The following is a 20,978-nucleotide window of genomic DNA, read 5'->3' on the forward strand; positions in this document are numbered from 1 at the left end:
AAACAAAAGTGGAACGAAACCGCACTTTGTGTTTGAGCTGCACAGCACGGACCAATTATAGAAGGCGCTGCACAAGCTCAGAACAGGTACTTACGGGCCAATCTTGATCATGCAACACTGTTGCTACACAGCGCTGGGAGATCCAATGAGAATTAATAACAAAGCTGCAAAATCTAGTGAGAAGCATTAAAATCTGGTGCAGAATTCTCTGTTAAAACCATATCAGATCAAACAGCGCTGATGTGGTGAAACATTGTGCCATGAATGAACAAGTTATAGAAGGCTTTTCAGGCCACAAATCACCAACATTCACCATGGATTTAATGTGTAAAGCCAGTTCACACCAAGAATGATAACTATAAAATAACTATAACAATAACTATATTTGCATCCACAACAATGAACAATAACGGTCTGTTTATTCTAAACTCACACACTGCGGTTTCAAAGTGTGTACAACATGTTTTTGCTGTTCTTGTTGCATTTACACAGCTTTAACCAGCAGATGTCCTCAACATGCCATGTTTCGAGTGAATAGCTAGTGTAATCGATCTAATCTAACAGTGAATTTACCTGACAATATAGTCAATATAGTGGAATAAAAACAACGGCTAGTCTTTTTCACTGCAACTTAAAAAGAAGCAAGACAGTGTCGTCGAAACTAGCGCTGGATATCCGAGGAAATTTTGTGTTACACTGCCTGGTATAATGATCTCATCATTAATACTTCTTCTCACCATTTATTTTGAGGTTATAACCGTTTTCCATATATCTATTTTCTTTAACGTATCATTGAAAAGGAGGTTTGACTTGTCAAACTGTTGTGGATTTTTCTGGACCTCGGTGATTAACTTCTCTGCAATGTCGTATGCCATTTTAAATGCACAAGCGCTTATATTAGAATGGATTCTGATTGGCTGCTAGTGTTTTATTGTTCAACAGCTGAAAAAAGTAGTTCTGAAAATAATCCCAACGATACAGTTTCTCTATATCGTTATAGCTGACACTGCTATTTTTTATATTTAGAACGATTTTTTAAAACTATATCTTTATCGTTATCTTTATAGCTATCGTTCTCAGTGTGAACAGGCCTTAACGCTAATTGTAACCATGATATTGTGGCAGAAATGAGATTAAATTGAGACTGAAATTCAAGCACTTTTCAAGGTCTTTCACGTGCTTCACACAACTTTTTTTCCAACAAAAGCTTTAAATATTATCCAATTTAAATGTTATTTTTAATGTGTTGACCAAAACTTTATTTGTTCATCCTTCAAAGATTGTCTGCGGAGCCCCAGATATGACATTCAGGAAAAATATAGTAGGCTAATTCGTTCCCTTGATTTACTAAAACGTGCACAATTTACTATTTTGTTCCCTTGAATTATAAACCATGCACATGAGGAAGACGCTTGGTAGCAAACAAACACTTTTAGGCTACTTTAAATGGAAAATGTATGAAATTACCACTATAACCAGTAGATGGCGGCAAAGGAGCACTTATTGGCTTATTAGACGTTTCCACTCTCTAATATACACTTTTTTCCCCCACGTTTTTCCACACACTTTTGAATTTACATTTAGTCATTATGAAATTACTATTATACAATAAAATATGAAAAGTCAAAGTGTCATGAAAAACAACTTTTCTTACACAGAAAGCAAGTAAAGAGCGCTCCTTTCATAATCACTGAAACTGTCAGTCATTTCAGTATGATACTATAGAAGAACAATGATGCATTTAATAAGAGTAGAATATTTACATTTACACAATACACAATATTTACAAAGTTGGCTAAATTATCCTTTTGAAGTGGATTTACTTCTCAAGGTCAATACTTTTCTAAATCCAGTTCATTTGTGCCGCGTGATGGTGACAGCTAGTTTGCCGTATGACCCCGTTCCAACAGAATATGACCGTTGTGTAATGTTTTTTCCGGTCTTAATTGTGACTGATCTAATTTGGTCTTTGCTTTTACGATGAGCTTCATGAGGAGAATTTTGAGTTCTACATTACTCCAGGAACCAGGATGGTAAAATGCAGAAGTAAGAACAACTCAGATGCCTGTCTAACAGTACATGCACATTTACATGGAAGGGTTGTGCAGTATGAGGGTACAGTATAACAGTGTGGTGCAGCGTACCACAATCAGTTCCTCTGAATCTGACCACAAGTGAGGCTATGTGACATTACCTTATATAGCAATCTTGTAATGGCCAAATATATTTGGAACTATGCATTAAAAACTCGAATTTGTGTTCAAAAACCTGCAGATGATGTAGACATTTAAGTTGACCTGAGTTCATTTGGAGTGTAGAAACTAATCAAGTTATCAGCAAAGCCGCTGAAGCTGGACACACAGAAAAAAAAATAAAAATCTTATATTATATAAAGTCTTCCACAGCAATGACAGCAGAACCATTTTTTTTAGTGTGAAGAACATTTTAAAAACCTAAAGAACCTTTATTCCACTATTAAAGGCACACTATGTAGTTTTCGCCGCTAGAGGTCGCTTATTCAAAACAAAGGCATAGCTTGATGACGCCTTTTTTTTTTTGCGGAATCATGGGAGGTATTATCTTCACGTCTACAGCCGGTGGAAAAGAATTCGACGAGACTCAAAATTATGTTCATGGATGAGCTAATGAATTAAAGATTTATTAGCATTACTGTAGTATGAACTAAATGAATAGTTCTCATTTGATGAATGTATCCAAACAGTTGCTCACCTGTATAATAAAACATGTAATGTATTAAAGCATCTTTGGTGTTTCTATGGTTTCTACAAAATAAAACCAGAAATCGAGGGTAACGCGGGTATGATGTCATTAATAGGTGACGCACAGACATGGCCCATGTCCTGGTTAAAATTGCTTATTTCTCCGGATTTAAACATTCTTGAAAACACCTGGGATAATACAAGTACATAAGTCAACAAAATATATAACACTGTTCTAGTGATCTTTGGATATTTTAATCCAAAAATCTTACATATTGTGCCTTTAAGCACAATGGAAAGGTTTCATGGATGTTAAAGTTTCTTCAAGGAACCATCAATGCCAATAAAGAACACTATTTTATAAGAGTAAGTAAACATTGAGCCACCAACGAGTAACGGACTCTTCTAGACAGCTAGTTGACTAGTAAAAATGAGTAATCGTACAACAGCTGCAACATGCATCTATTACATCATAGCCAGTAAAACAGCGGTAGAAACGTGACTCACCAGATAGAAATGAATTATTCAAGCGTTGAGTCAATTAACTAGTCCACTAAGCAAAATGTGCAATCTGGCAGTAAGTGGGGCGTCGGCGGAGAGGATAGACGTTTAGATTTTACAAAAGCAGAAACACAGGATGTTGAACCAAAACGATTGCCTAAATGTGATTTAGAAATTTCTGAGGCACTTTTATGAATGCACTCACATATGTAGCACTGCAGATGTTGATTTAAAACATGAGCAGAGCAATACAGTTGCACTACCAGGTTGAGAAAAACTGAATTTATGATTCTCTCAAGTCACAGCCTTAAAAACCTTTGACACTGTGTCTGAACATTTGACTGATGCTGTTTCAGAGAAAGAGCTGATGAGATCGATCAGTTGATGCAAATATTAAGAACTCATGTTTCTGATTAACTCTGATGAACCGAGATGCTGGTGAAGATTCACTGCCGGTCACATCCCAGGACATGTGAACTTCCTAAAAGTCATGTTAGCAAATGTTACCAAATTAAAAGATCTAAAGTATTGGTCAGTCAGAATATCAGATTATCCCTGTAATCTCCACCCATTCATTCCAATCTGGATCATTTTGTGTGTCCTAAAATCACTTTTGGCAACAACATGAGGGTGACAGGGCTCCAGACTGCAACTAAATGGTCGCATTTTGCTACTTTTTTTTTTTTTTTGTTAGTAAGACTAAATTTTGTCAGTTCTTGATAAGAACTGCCATTTCGGTTTCATATGAAAAATATCAAACGGCAAACTAAACAAAAGTGAAACGAAACAATGCTACTCGTTTGAGCTGTGTAATGCGGATCGTTTATCAGCATTGAGCAATTAGACAGCGAACCGAGAGCTCAGCGTGTGCCGATCTCGATCATCTGACACTGCTTACTGCACACCGCTTGGAGATCCAGTGAGAAACCGCTTGAATTCGCTGCAAAATTAATAACATCACCGCGAGATCTAGTGGGAAGCATTCAAATTATTCATTTCAGCGCTGAATTCTCTGCTTTAGACCACAGATATCAGATCAAATATCACTGACGAGGAAACCAGGAGAAACACTGTGCCATGAACGAACAAGTTAAGGCTCCCAGTTCTCAAATCACCATGGATTTATTGTAGTAATGCTTACTGAAACCATGGTATTGCGGCAGAAATACTTGAATGCTTTTGCATTATTAATTTCAGGGTTTAAGCACACTTTTGAGAGTGAAATTCAAGCACTTTTCAAGGACTTCACACTTTTCCAGCAGTTAAAAGCTCTAAATATCCAATTTTAATTGTTTTGTTTTTTTTATGTGATGATTTGTAAAAGTAAAAGTTCAAAGATGAAGGAAAACTACACTTATAGGCAAACAAAACTTAAAAAAAAAGACATGAAATCATCACTAGATAGCAGCAGAAGAGCACTTATTGATTCGCTAATATATGGAAAAGTAGGAAAAGTCTCATGAAAAACAAAAACTTCTTCAGATTGTGACTGAATTACACAAAGCAAGAAGAGCGCTCCTTTTTTTACGATCACTGAAGTTGACGGTCAGTTCAGTATTAGTCTTGTTTAGCCAGACCTTCAGACTGACGGCAGAAGGTCTGGACTCCATCTCAGCTTTCATTGGCCAAGGACCGCACAAGAGGACGGTTGACTGACATGGAACGCAACCAATCACAGTTCCACGTCATGTTTTAGGGCCTGAAAAAGTCAATGTCTCTGCAATAACAGACCGGCATGCATCTATAAATTATTAATTCAAGAGCGTTGTGCAAGTTTATGCAACAATGGAGCCGCGAACTTCACATACTTTTGAAAATCCAGTGTTTATTTGATCCTGGTAATCGCTTGTAAACATGAAAGCACTCAGTTGAGTCTAAAAGGGATACAGCTACGGCAAAATCTCAGGATAAATAACAGTAATGTAAATTTGCTACTTATCAAATTGTGTTTTATTAACATCTACACCTACCCCCAACCCTAAAGCTACCCTTACAATGCATTAGGGCTGGGCGATGTATCGAATGCTTTTGTCACGCGCATTTCGTCAGTAAAGCCGTTCCCCGATTACGGCTAAATCGCCATCACCTGCTTTCAAATGGAGCGGCATTTAATAGACAGAGCCGTAGTTCACTGACAAGCCACGCAATATCACGTTCAATATTGATATGAATCACCGTCGATATTGAACGTGATATTGCGTGGCTTGTCAGTGATCTACGGTTCTGTCTATTAAATGGCGCTCCATTTGAAAGCAGGTGATGACGTTTTAGCGGTAATCAGGGAACCGGCTTTACTGACGAAATGCACGTGACAAAAGCATTCGATATATCGCCCAGCCCTACAATGCATACAGTTATTAAATAAAATAAATAAATATTAAATGACGCAATATTGATGTGTGCATGTCCAGTGGCCATAGCTGTATCCCTTCTAGTTTTTACACCCGGACATCCTGTATAATTTAACCAACCAGATGACGACTGAAGTGTTTCCAGTTTGCCATATGCATCAGACGTTCAGCCAAACATCTGGCGTGGGCATGACGTCCGAGGCTGAGATTAGTTAAGTATAGTACATTTAATAAAAGTAGAATATTTACATTTTTCCTATAAAAATGTTTTTGCACGTTACCATTGTCAATAAAAGTAAATTTTATCTACATCTCAATTCAAGCTCAGTACTTTACGGTTAGATTTCCAATAAATAAATGTAATATGATTAGTAACTACACTTATTAATGCAAAACAACAGTAAAATTATTAAATTACTTTTGTGATTTCATTTATAGCTCAATGGGAAGAAAAAGTATCTTGATGTCATTTGTGACAACTGATGGACAGACTTCACAGGGAAACCTGATTAAACTACCAGAGACTTCTGAATCACAGCTCGACAAACTCAGCAACTGCATCTGCTCTTGCTTACAAAAGAATATAACCATCTCAAAATAATCATAACTTCTATTTCACCAGGAACATTAGATGTTCACATGAAACCATTGCACCACTACAAATGAGAATGAAACATTTTAAACAACTAACTTACCCACAATCAATCAATTCAGTGTGTAGAGAACAAATCTTGTGGAAAATTAAAAAAACAAAACAAAACAAAATCACCCGAAGTGTAAAAATGAATCGCTACTAGACATGAAAACCTACAACAAGTGAGACCGGCAAGCATCCTGTCAGTGAACAAAATCCCCCTTATCAAATCTGATCTTAAAAACATCACACACAAACCTCAGATGATTTAAAAGCAACACTGAAATCGTTCTTGGTGTGATCAAGCCTTTAGATGTGAACCATGTTGAGTGTGCAGTGAAGATGTGGTTGGTAAAATGTTTAGGTTAAACTGAACACTTAAGTTCATCCATTAACTGGATGCGTTACTCTAACCACACGCTTTTCCGTTGTCCTACTGGCTGTCCCAGACCAAAATGCATGTTTTGCAACTTTATAATCACACAATTGTGATGAAAAAAAAAGTCAGAATTGTGAGATTAATTATCTTTTACATTTTTTTTCCATGGTGGAAACTAGCTTCCATAAAAGAGACAGTTTTCACACAATGTTTACTAGTCGTACGGCGTCAAGCGTTTAGCGTTGACAAGAACTGTCGTCTGGTGAAACCGTACAGCAGGAAACTAAAAGTGTAAAGCGCACAACCACAAACACGTGTGAACAGAAACACACCCACACGCTTACATCAATATCAAAACAAGAAGACCCTATCCAGTGGCCTACAGTCTGATGAAGTGCAAAAAGTGTTGGGCAGGACTATCTGTCTGTCTGACTAATTATAGTTTGCAGAAATTACACACTTTAAACCTCAAACTAGTTCTTATACAGACTTTATCTGGCAGGCTCTATCACTGACCAACAACCCAAAAACACCATCAGAACGTATAAAGACTCATCCTCGGATGCCTCATGTTGAAGTTCAGGGTTCAGTAAGGAAACACCTCCACAGTTCAATCTGGCTTATTTAGCTTTTTGAGTTGACACAAAGTGCATTAGGCCAACAGGCTTTTAACCACTTAATCTACTCCACCCAAACACCCAGAAGGGCTTTGACGGGTCAATATGGCCGCGTTTTAGAATGCAAAACGAATGATAAAAAAGCAGTCTAAATGCACAAATGTCACCCAGACTGTCTAGTCATAAAAACTTGAATTCACAGCTAGTTTCACGTCAGATGCCAGAATAGCAAAGTACAGGGAGAATCAAACCAACAGTCAACATAATCTGATATATGCCTGGCCGTCGCTCCATGACAGCTGCTGTCAACAGATACGCATACGACAAATATGATTTAGAAGGATATCTCTGCAAGTATTGGAAGTTATTATGGAAGTATTTATATCTACATGTTTTATGTACATTTTTTCTGGCTGTGTGATGTTAAAAAGCTTATGACGGCACCAACAAATATATACCAAACCATTGTAGTAACATGGGTTTTATTCTCTCTCTCGTAAGTTTCTTTGGATAAAAGCATCTGCTATGTTTTTTGAACACAGTTAAAGGGTTAGTTCCACCCAAAAATGAAAATAATGTAATTTATTATACATGGCGTTCCACACCCGTAAGACCTTCGTTAATCTTCAGAACACAAATTAAGATATTTTTGTGTAAATCCGATGACTCTGTGAGGCCTCCATAGCCAGCAATGACATTCCCTCTCTCAAGATCCATTAATGTACTAAAAATATATTTAAATCAGGTCATGTGAGTACAGTGGTTCAATATTAATATTATAAAGCAACGAGAATATTTTTGGTGCACCAAAAAAAACAAAATAACGACTTATGTAGTGATGGCCGATTTCAAAACACTGCTTCGGGAAGATTCGGAGCACAAATTAATCAGTGTGTCGAATCAGCAGTTCGAAGCGCCAAAGTCACGTGATTTCAGCAGTTTGGCGGTTTGACACACGATCCGAATCATGATTTGATATGTTGATTATATAATACAATAATATAATACTTTACGTGTACAAAAACGAAACAACAAAACGACTTTATTCAACAATCTCTTCTCTCTCCCGTCATTATCCTTATGCAGGTGACACAGAAAACACAGTAAAGTCTTCCGTCTTTACGTCCGAAAACCAGCTCGGTATTCGCCAAAGCGGATCATGTGAGCAGTAAGACACATGCGTGTGATTCTGACGCAGGAGCCAGCCAATACTGAGTCGTCGTTCTGACGTTGAACCTAGAAGCGCTGGATGTAAACAACATATGAGAATGACATGAAGAGAAGATATTGTTGAATGAAGTCATTTTTTTTTTTTTTTGCGCACAAAAAGTATTCTCGTCACTTCATAAAATTAAGGTTGAACCACTGCAGTCAAGTCAACTGTTTTAACGATGCCTTTAGTACCTTTCTGGACCTTGAAAGGGGTGATTATATTGCTGTTTATGGACAAGTGAATATACCCCTCGGATTTTATCAAAAATATCTTAATTTGTGTTCCGAAGATTAACGAAGGGGCGTCAGCGTCAACGTTTGACGGAGGGCGTGTCTGAAGCTTGTGTTGACGCGACCCTTATAGTGCTAACAGCCAATCACTTTGCTTTCCGGTGTTGCACGAACGCAATTGGCTAGCGACTGCTCTAGGGTGTTTGCATAAAGTGACCTGATTGGCTGACGCCTGCGTCGGCACTTGAAAAGTTGAGAAATCTTCAACTTCTGCCGCTTACAACACGAGTGAAGCGACGAGACGGAACCCACACTTCAGTTCGCCAATGCATGACGTCACCCATTTAAACTAAATGAGAAGCGTTAACGCTGACGCCCAGTGTGAATGCAGTGTTACGGGCTTGTAATGAAATGAGGGTGAGTACTTAAAGGATTACTCCACTTTTAAATAAAATTTTCCTGATAATTTACTCACCCCCATGTCATCCAAGATGTTCATGTCTTTCTTTCGTCAGTCGAAAAGAAATTAAGGTATTTGATGAAAACATTCCAGGATTATTCTCCTTATAGTGGACTTCACGGAAAAAACTTAACTGGCGCTGCGTTTGTTCCTTAAGTAGACTAGGGAAGGCGTAGGACATAGAACGTAAGAATACGGAAAGCGGAAGCACGCAATTGAAGGTTTTTTGATTAAAACATTCCAGGATTATTCAATGACTTCAATGAACTCCAGACGGTTGAAGGTCCAAATTGCAGTTTCAGTGCAGCTTCAAAGGGCTTTAAATGATACCAGACTAGGAATAAGGGTCTTATCTAGAGAAACGATCTGTCATTTTCTAAAAAAATATAACTGTATATGCTTTATAAACACAAAATATTGCCTTGAACGTACTTCCCGTTTCTGCATTCTTCAAAACGCTTATGCTTAATGTTCTACTTGCGGAAAAAAAACGAAACTGGCGCCACTATATCCTTGGAAGAGTAACGTTAGGGCTGGACGGTATATCGAGTTCTCACGATATATCGTACGGTATGGAATGAGGCAGTACCATCATTGTGCTTCTTTAAAATGGATAGATGGTTGTTTTCAAAAATCCTAGCTTTTAAACTTCAAATCTCTGTTTAAACTGCATTACTTTAATGCTTTTTTCCAGCAAATCTTTTGCAATCCCACATACAAAGTTTGTCATGAAAACCGTCTAACTTACTTAGTAACAAGCGCTTACCTGCAGATCTGCGCCCTGTGCACGGCAGTCCATGTAGTTCTCCCAGGCCTGGGACAGATCAGCCAGGTGTGAGCTGGCCATGTCCAGCTGACCGCCACCGGCTCCGGTTCATCCACAGCAGCTGACAGAAGCTTAAAAACCAGCGGATAAATTTGAACTGCATGCGCGGGAACGCCGCATCATTTCATTAGGGTTCCCTCCGGATAAAAGTCCGTTAAATCCGTTACTGCCTACAGAGATGAAATACAACTTTTGAATGTGCGACTGGCGCGAACTGGGCTCTGCACTGCACCATTCATCTGCAAATTACAGTTGGAAAAAGTATTCCATCTAGATGACAGTTACTGTCAAGTTACAGTGCAAGAAGACCAATGATATCAGTGCACTGCTTCCCGTTGAGACTTATATTAGCTTCGGTATCAACATTAACGTGAATTAACCTGTAAAAAACGCATTAACTAGGACAAATAAAGATGTTTGTTTCGTATCTGCAGACAGGAACTCATGTTTGCGTGTGTCTGGATCATTTCACGCATCAACAGACGCAGAATATCCCGCAGCACAGCTTAGGCTAACACTCATTGATTTACTTCTGTCTAATATGAGGTTGCACAATGCCAACCAGCCATTTTAATCACTGTAACCATATTGTTAATCTAAACGTAACGTGTAAGACATGTATTGTTAAATATAATTACAATTTACGTACCTCGACTCCGGTCTTCCTTCTAACATATACACAAGCAATTTAGAAGACAAGAAAATGACATGCAAAACAGTACAGGAAATAACGCCCACAAAACAGAATCCTAAATGGCGATTGGTTGAATAGACGCTAATCTCCTGTCAATCAAATCCGCGGCCTCTGCGGACGCTCCCTCTCACCAGTCATTCTGATGACGCCAATCGTGTCCCCCCTGTAAGGGCGGGGCTTAGGTGCTTACGCTGTTGTTCCCGCTGTGGGCGGGGCTGACGTGATGACGCCACTGCGCACAGTAAAGAATAATGTTCGCCAGTCACAGAGCATCTCTTTTATTTTCCTCTATATTTTGGGAATAAAAGAATGTTTGTTGGAGCGTTTTAAAGCCAGAAGCAGTTAATTATTTAAACGGATTTTAAGTCTGATCTCTGGTCAGATTTGAGGCCACTGTTCCATGATGTCACCATTCTTTTGTACAGATTCATTCATTATTTAAGTGTTTATTTATTTATTTATTAATGCATGAACAACAATTACAAAACAGAAACAGAAAAAATGCCAGGATTAAAGATATAAAAAATATAAAATACAATATCAACCAAATGATAAAGTAAATAAAAACAAAACTAAATAAACCAAATAATCAATAAAATATTTTTTGATATTTCACAAAATCTAAAAAAAAAAACAGCTTTTTTGTTTGTACTGTCCTTAATTGAAACAATATAACTTTCTAATTCTTTCAAAAAAGGTTTCTGCTTATTAAATTATTATTTAAGTGTTTGAGTCAGTGCATTAAACATCAAAGTACTACCATAAATTACTCATATTTCATCCTGATCTAACTAATATTCAATTGCACATCGATCATATTCATATTTTATTCTTATAATTCTGTCCAGTTGTTGTATGTCTGATTAATTGTTTAACAATTTTCAACTTTAAGCAATTATTAGAATTTTCCCTTATATTATAAAACACATTATAACTATCCATAACATAAATGTCTAATATTATGCATGTACACTGCTCTCCAAAAGTGTGGAAACGCACTAGAAAAGTGGGTTTTTGGACAATATTGGCATGAATCCTTTTAAATTTGTGATAATTTTGCACTGATAAGGGACAACACAAACTATGAAAACATTTTATTACATGGAAGAAAAAAAAAATTCGATTCATCAAAATCCTAAACTGGGTTCTGATTGGTTCATTGTATTCTAAACTTAATTGGCAATCAATTGTTGAAGCTATTAAGGTGTGCTGACCCAAAAATCTTTTACAAACCTGGACCAAGTTTAAACCAGTAACCAGCATCACAGCTGGCAAAGGGGCATGTCTGACTTTGTATATATTGCCATTATTATGTAATGAAAATAAAAATTATTATTGCTGGTCTTCAATGATAATGTCAAGTTACTTTAATGTATTTGCACCAAAAAAAAATATTATATCGTCCAAAACCACACTTTGCCAGGGGTGTTTCCAAACTTTTGGATGGCATTGTATTTAATCATATGTTTGTATAAATTTAAATGCATCATCAAAAATTAATTTTTCCATCTCAAAATGCTTTTACTTATCAGACTTTACAGTATTAATCCCATGATCATGACAGAAAGGCTGTTTGAGAAAAAAAACGATGTCCATATTTGATAATTTCTATTAATTTACTTGAAATATATTACTAGTTATCATACTGAGATCAGCGGAAATTTTATTGTGTTATCGGCGACAACACTTGATAACACAATTGTTAAATGTATAATAATAATAATAAGTACATAAATCAAAGAATATTATGATGTAATTAATGATGTGAGCAATCAAAGAGAAGAGAATAACCAAACAAGGGACATTTTCAGCTGATTTTTAGGCTGCTGTTGCCATCTGGTGGTTATTCCTGAGCACAAGCGCTTTATTTACTTGTGCTGAGATTCATTATCACAGCATGAGAGTTTTAATTAGAAAACAAGCACTCGAACAATATATAAAAATACGACAAGGCTAAATAAACAAAATATGATTTTATTGCAAAGTTGTATGTGTAAACATTTATTTATGTCAGGTTATTTCACAATTGTATCTTTATTTCTTTACCTCTCAGAAAGGTTACTCTGCTGTTTGAAAAGAGATATTCACAATGACCTCATTAGCATTTAATTGCTCTGTAATGCACCTTGAGCATATTTAAGGCAAGAATGCATTTCATAATCTTTAATAGAGAGTGTGGCTTTTCAGTTGATCATGAAGGAAGGAGCTTCACAACCAATGAGTAGAATTGTTTAGATGAACGGTCGTGAAGGAACTGCCATGTAATAGCTCAAATTTCTCTGAATCTTCAGTTCCTGCCTTCTCGTTCCACACAGCCCAGTCCTACAGCATTGTCTGGACATCTGCATGAGCGGCCAGCAGGTGTCGCCAGACACAAGTGAGTGCAGCCTCCGTTATTGGTCGAGCAGTAGTTTTGACCTGATGGGGAACATTGACCATCTCACATTAGCTGCAAAATGTTCACTTGCTGCCTAATATATCCCACCCACTAACAGGTGCTGTGATGAAGAGATGTTATTCACTTCACCTGTCAGGTGTAAGAAACAGAACGATATCGTCCGCTGGTGTGGATGATAATATAGTTATCTTTAAAGTTATAGTTCTTGGTGTGAACGGGCCCTAAGAACTGAAACACATGAGAAAGAGAAAGCATACCAGAGGGGCAGTGGGCGTGTGCGGTGGTGATCCCGTACAGACGTGTTCGTTTCTGAGGCTGGAACTCATCGACTTCTCTTCTAGAGTAGCGATCCACCACGACTACAGCACCTCTGATCCAACACAAACACACACAACCATCAGGAAAAACTCTTTATGTTTATGATGCATATGAATGTACAGTATATATGAATAATGAAGATCATTTAATGTTTTTGAAAGAAGTCTATTTTGCTCACCAGGCTGCATTTATTTGATCAGAAATACACTTAAAATCTTTTTCTGTGTGAATATATAGTAAACTGTAATTTATTCCTGTGATGCAAAGCTGAATTTTCAGCATCATTACTCCAGTCTTCAGTGTCACATGATCCTTCAATTATTTTTGGCACTCTTAAGGTTCTTATAATTATCTTTGTTGAAAACCATTTATGCTGCTTAATATTTTTATTAATCTTTGATGAATAGAAAGTCCAAAAAAACAGCATTTATTTGAAATAGAAATCTTTTGTTACATCTTTAATGTCACTTTTGATCAATTTAATGCATCCTTGATGAATAAAAGGAAGGTTTTGTTCATTTTTAAAATCTTTCTTTTGAATGGTATCCCGTTTTCCACAAAAATATTATGCAGACACTGACAATAATCATAAATGTTTCTTAAGCAGCAAATCATCATATTAGAATGATTTCTGAAGGATCATGTGACACTGAAGACTGGAGTAATGATGCTGAAAATTCAGCTTTGATCAGAGGGATAAATTACAGTTTACTATATATTCACATAGAAAACAGCTATTTTAAACTGTAATAATATTTCACAATTTTTACTGTATTTTTATCAGATAAATGCAGCCTTGGTGAGCAGAAGAGACTTCAAAACAAAAATCAAAAGAAGAAAAACTGAGAATTGCATTTTGCATTAAAGGTGCAATATGTAATATTTTTGCAGCAAAATATCTAAAAACCACTAGGCCAGTGTTATATATTTAGTACTTACAATATACCAAATGTTTCCAACTATCATGAGAAAATTGCAGTTTTAACCAAGGCTCTGGGATGTGTGAGGAGTCGCCTGTCAATGGCGTCATACCCGCGTAACCCTCGGTTTCCGCTTTTATTTTGTAGAAACCATGGCAACACCAAAGACGCTTTAATATTTACATGTTTTAATAGACAAGGGAACAACTGTTTTGATGTATTTATAGACAGAAAACTAATTATTGTTATATAGCTCAACACGTTTAGTCTTATTGTTTAAATCTAATTTTCTTGGTTTTTTGCGAGTACCATGCTTTACCATGCCTCAGAGAAAAACACTATTTTGTCAAGTAGCTAACTCATGACCGGAAAAGCGGAAGCGGCGCCTGCGACTGTGTCATAATAAAAGTCCCGCTGCTCGTGAGGCGTGTGTTGATCAATCGCTCCAGCTCCTCGTTCAACACTCGCTCCTGCTCTGCTTCACACTACAGTAACGTTAATAATCACATCCATGAACATGATTTCTTCCCGACTCCAATCCCTATTCTTTTGCACGTCCGTTGAGGTGAAGACCACATGTCCCAAGATTCCGCACTCTAACTTGTCATCAAGCTACGCCTTTGTTTTGAATAGGCTTCTAGCGACCTCTAGCGGACAAAATTATTACATACTGCACCTTTAAGAACAATTAAGACTGTTTTGCATCATTTCATGAAAATTAAGCACATTTTCCTCCCAAATTCTCACTGCTATAACAAGTTGTTTTTGCACTGCTCATTATTCTTAATTACTATAATATGCTCCATTGTGACTGTCACTGACAGAGAGCAAAAGGCTGTAGGAAGATCAGAGAGAGGCCACTGGACAGGCTGTGAAATTGCACACAGCTGCCGCAAGCCTTGAAACAGTCCTCTTGACCTGACCTCAGCGTCTCTGCATAGCAAACACATCCAGGGTTAAAGCGCCAAATTTGTGGCTGCTGCTGTTGAGGGAATCTGTGCTGGCAAATAGACACATGAAGGCTTCAGAAGAACAGAGAGCTGTTGAGCTCACAGGTTCAGTGGACTGAACCTTGACCTTGCTTTACTATCCTGAACCACAAACAAACACCATCAAGCCCAGACCAAATCTGATGATTTACTGCACAAATTTTGGACCCAGATGTTCGCATTATTCCTGTTATTCTTTTATAATACACTACCATTCAAAGGTTTGGGGTCAATAAAGTACCCCTACTTTAATTCAGCAAGAATGCATTAAAATGATGAAAAGTGACATTAAAATAGGGCCTTTTATCTGTAAATGGAAGGGAAGGTTCACCTTGTCCAGTCAGTGTAGTAGAGGTTCTTTCCATCAGTAGTCATTCCGAAGGGATACTGAATTCCCTCCATAAGCTGCGTCCGACTGCCCTGCTGCGGATTCATGCACTCCACTTTATGTGTACCTGCATCAAAAACACCAAACATCACCATTAATAAAAAGGTTTTAACCAAGCAAAGCATTTTATGGAGCTAGTGGCTCAAACAAGTGATCAAAACAAGTTGTTTTCCTGCCGAGAGGCTCAAACTGCTGTGACTTTATTGCACTAGTGAATGTTTCTCAGCGTGAGGTCCGAACTAGAGTCATACCGGCATCCGCCCAGCACAGCAGAGACGTCCGAGGGTCATAAGTTAAACCGTTGGGGAGGCTCAAGTCATCCTTGGCCAGGACTCTCCGATTTGTGCCGTCCATGTAAGCCATCTCAATTTTGGGGGAGTCCCTGTTCCAGTCGGCCCAGTAGATGTAGCTGATGGAGAAACAGACATTGAAAACACTTCGCAAATTTGTGGTACTTTGGAAATCACATAATGAGTAAACAAAATGATATTATTATTATGCCAAATTTTCATTGCAAATGTGGCACAGAAGCGCTTCAGAGCTGGCATTTAGGTGTCTTAACGCTGTTTAATGATGAGGCATTTACAAATGTGGCACAGAAGCGCTTCAGAGCTGGCATTTAGGTGTCTTAACACACTGTTTAATGCTGAGACATTTACAAATGTGGCACAGAAGCGCTTCAGAGCTGGCATTTAGGTGTCTTAACACACTGTTTAATGCTGAGACATTTACAAATGTGGCACAGAAGCGCTTCAGAGCTGGCATTTAGGTGTCTTAACGCTGTTTAATGCTGAGACATTTACAAATGTGGCACAGAAGCGCTTCAGAGCTGGCATTTAGGTGTCTTAACACTGTTTAACGCTGAGGCATTTACAAATGTGGCACAGAAGCGCTTCAGAGCTGGCATTTAGGTGTCTTAACACTGTTTAACGCTGAGACATTTACAAATGTGGCACAGAAGCGCTTCAGAGCTGGCATTTAGGTGTCTTAACACTGTTTAACGCTGAGGCATTTACAAATGTGGCACAAAAGCGCTTCAGAGCTGGCATTTAGGTGTCTTAACGCTGTTTAACGCTGAGACATTTACAAATGTGGCACAGAAGCGCTTCAGAGCTGGCATTTAGGTGTCTTAACGCTGTTTAACGCTGAGACATTTACAAATGTGGCACAGAAGCGCTTCAGAGCTGGCATTTAGGTGTCTTAACGCTGTTTAATGCTGAGACATTTACAAATGTGGCACAGAAGCGCTTCAGAGCTGGCATTTAGGTGTCTTAACGCTGTTTAATGCTGAGACATTTACAAATGTGGCACAGAAGCGCTTCAGAGCTGGCATTTAGGTGTCTTAACGCTGTTTAATGCTGAGACATTTACAAATGTGGCACAGAAGCGCTTCAGAGCTGGCATTTAGGTGTCTTAACGCTGTTTAATGCTGAGACATTTACAAATGTGGCACAGAAGCGCTTCAGAGCTGGCATTTAGGTGTCTTAACGCTGTTTAATGCTGAGACATTTACAAATGTGGCACAGAAGCGCTTCAGAGCTGGCATTTAGGTGTCTTAACGCTGTTTAACGCTGAGACATTTACAAATGTGGCACAGAAGCGCTTCAGAGCTGGCATTTAGGTGTCTTAACGCTGTTTAATGCTGAGACATTTACAAATGTGGCACAGAAGCGCTTCTGAGCTGGCATTTAGGTGTCTTAACGCTGTTTAATGCTGAGACATTTACAAATGTGGCACAGAAGCGCTTCAGAGCTGGCATTTAGGTGTCTTAACGCTGTTTAATGCTGAGACATTTACAAATGTGGCACAGAAGCGCTTCAGAGCTGGCATTTAGGTGTCTTAACGCTGTTTAATGCTGAGACATTTACAAATGTGGCACAGAAGCGCTTCAGAGCTGGCATTTAGGTGTCTTAACGCTGTTTAATGCTGAGACATTTACAAATGTGGCACAGAAGCGCTTCAGAGCTGGCATTTAGGTGTCTTAACGCTGTTTAATGCTGAGACATTTACAAATGTGGCACAGAAGCGCTTCAGAGCTGGCATTTAGGTGTCTTAACGCTGTTTAATGCTGAGACATTTACAAATGTGGCACAGAAGCGCTTCAGAGCTGGCATTTAGGTGTCTTAACGCTGTTTAACGCTGAGACATTTACAAATGTGGCACAGAAGCGCTTCAGAGCTGGCATTTAGGTGTCTTAACGCTGTTTAATGCTGAGACATTTACAAATGTGGCACAGAAGCGCTTCAGAGCTGGCATTTAGGTGTCTTAACGCTGTTTAATGCTGAGACATTTACAAATGTGGCACAGAAGCGCTTCAGAGCTGGCATTTAGGTGTCTTAACGCTGTTTAACGCTGAGACATTTACAAATGTGGCACAGAAGCGCTTCAGAGCTGGCATTTAGGTGTCTTAACGCTGTTTAACGCTGAGACATTTACAAATGTGGCACAGAAGCGCTTCTGAGCTGGCATTTAGGTGTCTTAACGCTGTTTAATGCTGAGACATTTACAAATGTGGCACAGAAGCGCTTCTGAGCTGGCATTTAGGTGTCTTAACGCTGTTTAATGCTGAGACATTTACAAATGTGGCACAGAAGTGCTTCAGAGCTGGCATTTAGGTGTCTTAACACTGTTTAACGCTGAGACATTTACAAATGTGGCACAGAAGCGCTTCAGAGCTGGCATTTAGGTGTCTTAACACTGTTTAACGCTGAGACATTTACAAATGTGGCACAGAAGCGCTTCAGAGCTGGCATTAAGGTGTCTTTACACAGACTTTATTGAGGTGGCATTTACACAGCAATTTCAACCGTATACTTTAACACTAGGGACTGAGGTTGGTCAGAGAAGGCATAATTTTGTTCTGGCTTTTATCCAGCATTATGTCTTTACACAGAATTTTGAGCAGGCACTGAGCAGCCTTAACTCACCTTTGTAAAAAGCCTTTTTTACTGAATATTATTGAATCGCGAGTCAGATTATCATTCATACAATTTGATTTAAACATGTACTACGTTGCATTTCTATCTGAGAGGAAAGTAGCATTTTCTTTACTTGCCAAAACCACTCTGTCCCTCACACTGAAGTGTTATTTTAGACCCTGTGGCCAGCTGCATAAAATAATAACTTAATAACTATTCTGACCAACTAGTCAGTCTTACTTTTCTAATTCAAATTAGAACAATCTACCTTTTTTGTAAGTTGACCAGTATTAAAGTAAAGAAATTAAAGACTAACTAGTCTAAGCCATTTATGCAACTGGCCACTGGTTGCTCCTAATTAGTCACACACCCATTGGTGGGGTCGGTGAGTATGGCTCTCGGGTTAACCAGGTCTGTGTTAACCAAGACACGTCGCTGGGATCCGTCTAAAGAGGAAACTTCAATTCTGTCCTTCATGGAGTCTGTCCAGAACATGTTTCTGCCCAGATGGTCAATTGCGATGCCCTCAGGACTGCCAAGATCTGAAACAAATGTCAGGTTGAGATAGTGGTGTGTGATATGACTGTATTAGACGGGAATGATTAAAATGTCTCCACGACCTGCTTTTACATTGAGATGGTTAGTATTGTGCTACAGTGCACATTCTATTATTTGCACAAATATGTAGGGAACATTCCGTTTTATCATTTTGCAAACATTATGGGAAAGTTTCAGAATGTAAATAAACATTAGATGAACAATAGATTTAACTTGCACGCTGTTCTGAATACATTTTAAATATATTACATTTTTAAATATATATCTTTTTTATTTATGTTTTTTTTTTTTTTTTTTTAATGAGCGCTTGTTTCTACCATGGAATAAAAGATTTAAATAAAAAGTAACAATTTTTTTTTCTCAGAATTACAAGTTTATATCCTGCAATTCAGACTTTATATTGTAATTATGAGTTTATTTGCTAAACACAAACTTGCAATTGCAAAAAAAAAGTCAGAATTTTGGGTTAAAATGTCACAATTACCTTTTTTATTTCTTATTCCCTGGCGGAAACAAGTTCCACAGTGTACTGCTCAGTAACTAGCAAAAAAAACAACTTAAAAACCATCATGAAAAATATCGTGGATTGTGATCCTACCTGAAAAAAATGTGATATATTTTAGAAATATCGCCCACCTCTAGTTTGAGATGATTTTAACCAGTGTCCCATGAAATCAAAAGTATGTGATCCATAGAAGAAATTAGGACGAGTCTAAATGAACCTGATTTAATGAGATGGATGGGTTCTCCTCCTTGTAGATTAGCTTTGCTAATGGCAGGTGTGCTGATGTCTGTCCAATACACCATCTTCTCTGTGCAGTCATAAGCAATTCCAATCACCAATTTCTCCTGCAAAAACCATAAAAAGATCTCACAAATATGCATGGAAGAGTTTAAGATCACATATGAATGTCTGTTACCCACAGGCATTCATATATCTGTCTGTCTGTGAACTGCTGTCTAGACAAAACATCAGAATGTGAATGAGTCAAATGACTGTCGGGCCAGATTTGTTACTAACGCATAGCTGAATTTTCCCTTGTTTAATAAGCTTCACTGATGTTAGTCATTACAGTAAATGTTAACATGTGAGCAAATAAATGAGAGCAGATGGGAATGAAAATTCATTCAGATCTATGATTTCCCACAGTGCTGCACACAATGACCCCTAAAAAGAACATTTCAGGAGTCAATAGATGAAAATATAAAGCCTTTTATATTTAAACCCTAAGGTTGTGCATGTTTACACAACCGTCTGAACAGTTTGAAACACTGTCCACGAGTGCTGACATTTCCTATAATGCACTGCATAGCCAAAGTCCCTTTCAAGGAAAGTCTGAAATATTTGCAACGCCTCCAGGCAGCTATTTCAGACCATCTATTTGAATGGGGGAATCCTGAAATCTCAAAAACTGCTAGCTGAACTTACAATTAAATAACATATTTCAAATCAGCAACAAAATCTGACATGAACTGTCCCATAAATGTGGTTTCTTATGCTCAAATAGCATTAAAAAGTGTATTTTTCAGTCTAGACCGGCTAATGCGCATGAGCAGTCCTAAGCACACTTCTTAAAACACTGACTGTTTCAATAGCAACCGGAGCTTCAAACAGCAGCTGCACTAACACGATGACTTTATCAATCAGCGATTGGCTATTTTATTTAAAAGGCGGGACTTATTCTGCCATATTGCACATTGCACTTTCTCCCATTCATAAGAAAAATGAGTGCACCGTCTATAAAGTCTTTGTTATAGCCGACAGATTACCTTTGGGAAGATGATGTAATATATACTAACAGACCCAATATTATCCGAACTGTAAGGTGCTCAATATTATTAACCATCATAAAATATGTTAAAA

At 38.0% G+C, this 20,978-nt stretch overlaps 2 protein-coding genes across 7 annotated transcripts in view; both read right to left on the bottom strand.

Annotated features, from left to right (window-relative positions):
- lyst (lysosomal trafficking regulator) overlaps positions 1–10,700 on the bottom strand; it is a 104,951-nt gene extending 94,251 nt beyond the window's left edge. For 3 of the 6 annotated variants that reach the window (XM_067385658.1, XM_067385656.1, XM_067385659.1), the window contains exons 1-2: positions 10,581–10,700; positions 9,872–10,101 (exon numbers count right to left, since the gene is read on the bottom strand). In XM_067385658.1, the coding sequence (XP_067241759.1) occupies positions 9,872–9,952 (81 nt within the window). In that variant the 5' untranslated portion in view covers positions 9,953–10,101; positions 10,581–10,700. Of the gene's footprint in view, positions 1–3,227; positions 3,329–6,267; positions 6,331–9,871; positions 10,102–10,580 lie in introns of those variants that run through there. The other 3 variants (XM_067385661.1, XM_067385663.1, XM_067385660.1) reach the window with 3 other exon arrangements.
- A 414-nt stretch (positions 10,701–11,114) lies between these two features.
- The window catches only part of nid1a (nidogen 1a), a 36,502-nt gene continuing 26,638 nt past the window's right edge, over positions 11,115–20,978 (bottom strand). The window contains exons 15-20 of the mRNA XM_067385664.1: positions 19,837–19,963; positions 18,927–19,098; positions 15,890–16,047; positions 15,582–15,705; positions 13,281–13,393; positions 11,115–13,043 (exon numbers count right to left, since the gene is read on the bottom strand). Of these exons, the coding sequence (XP_067241765.1) occupies positions 12,913–13,043; positions 13,281–13,393; positions 15,582–15,705; positions 15,890–16,047; positions 18,927–19,098; positions 19,837–19,963 (825 nt within the window). The 3' untranslated portion in view covers positions 11,115–12,912. The remainder of the gene's footprint in view (positions 13,044–13,280; positions 13,394–15,581; positions 15,706–15,889; positions 16,048–18,926; positions 19,099–19,836; positions 19,964–20,978) is intronic.

The sequence above is a fragment of the Chanodichthys erythropterus genome, chromosome 5 (assembly GCF_024489055.1).
Source record: "Chanodichthys erythropterus isolate Z2021 chromosome 5, ASM2448905v1, whole genome shotgun sequence".
Lineage (NCBI taxonomy): Eukaryota > Metazoa > Chordata > Actinopteri > Cypriniformes > Xenocyprididae > Chanodichthys > Chanodichthys erythropterus.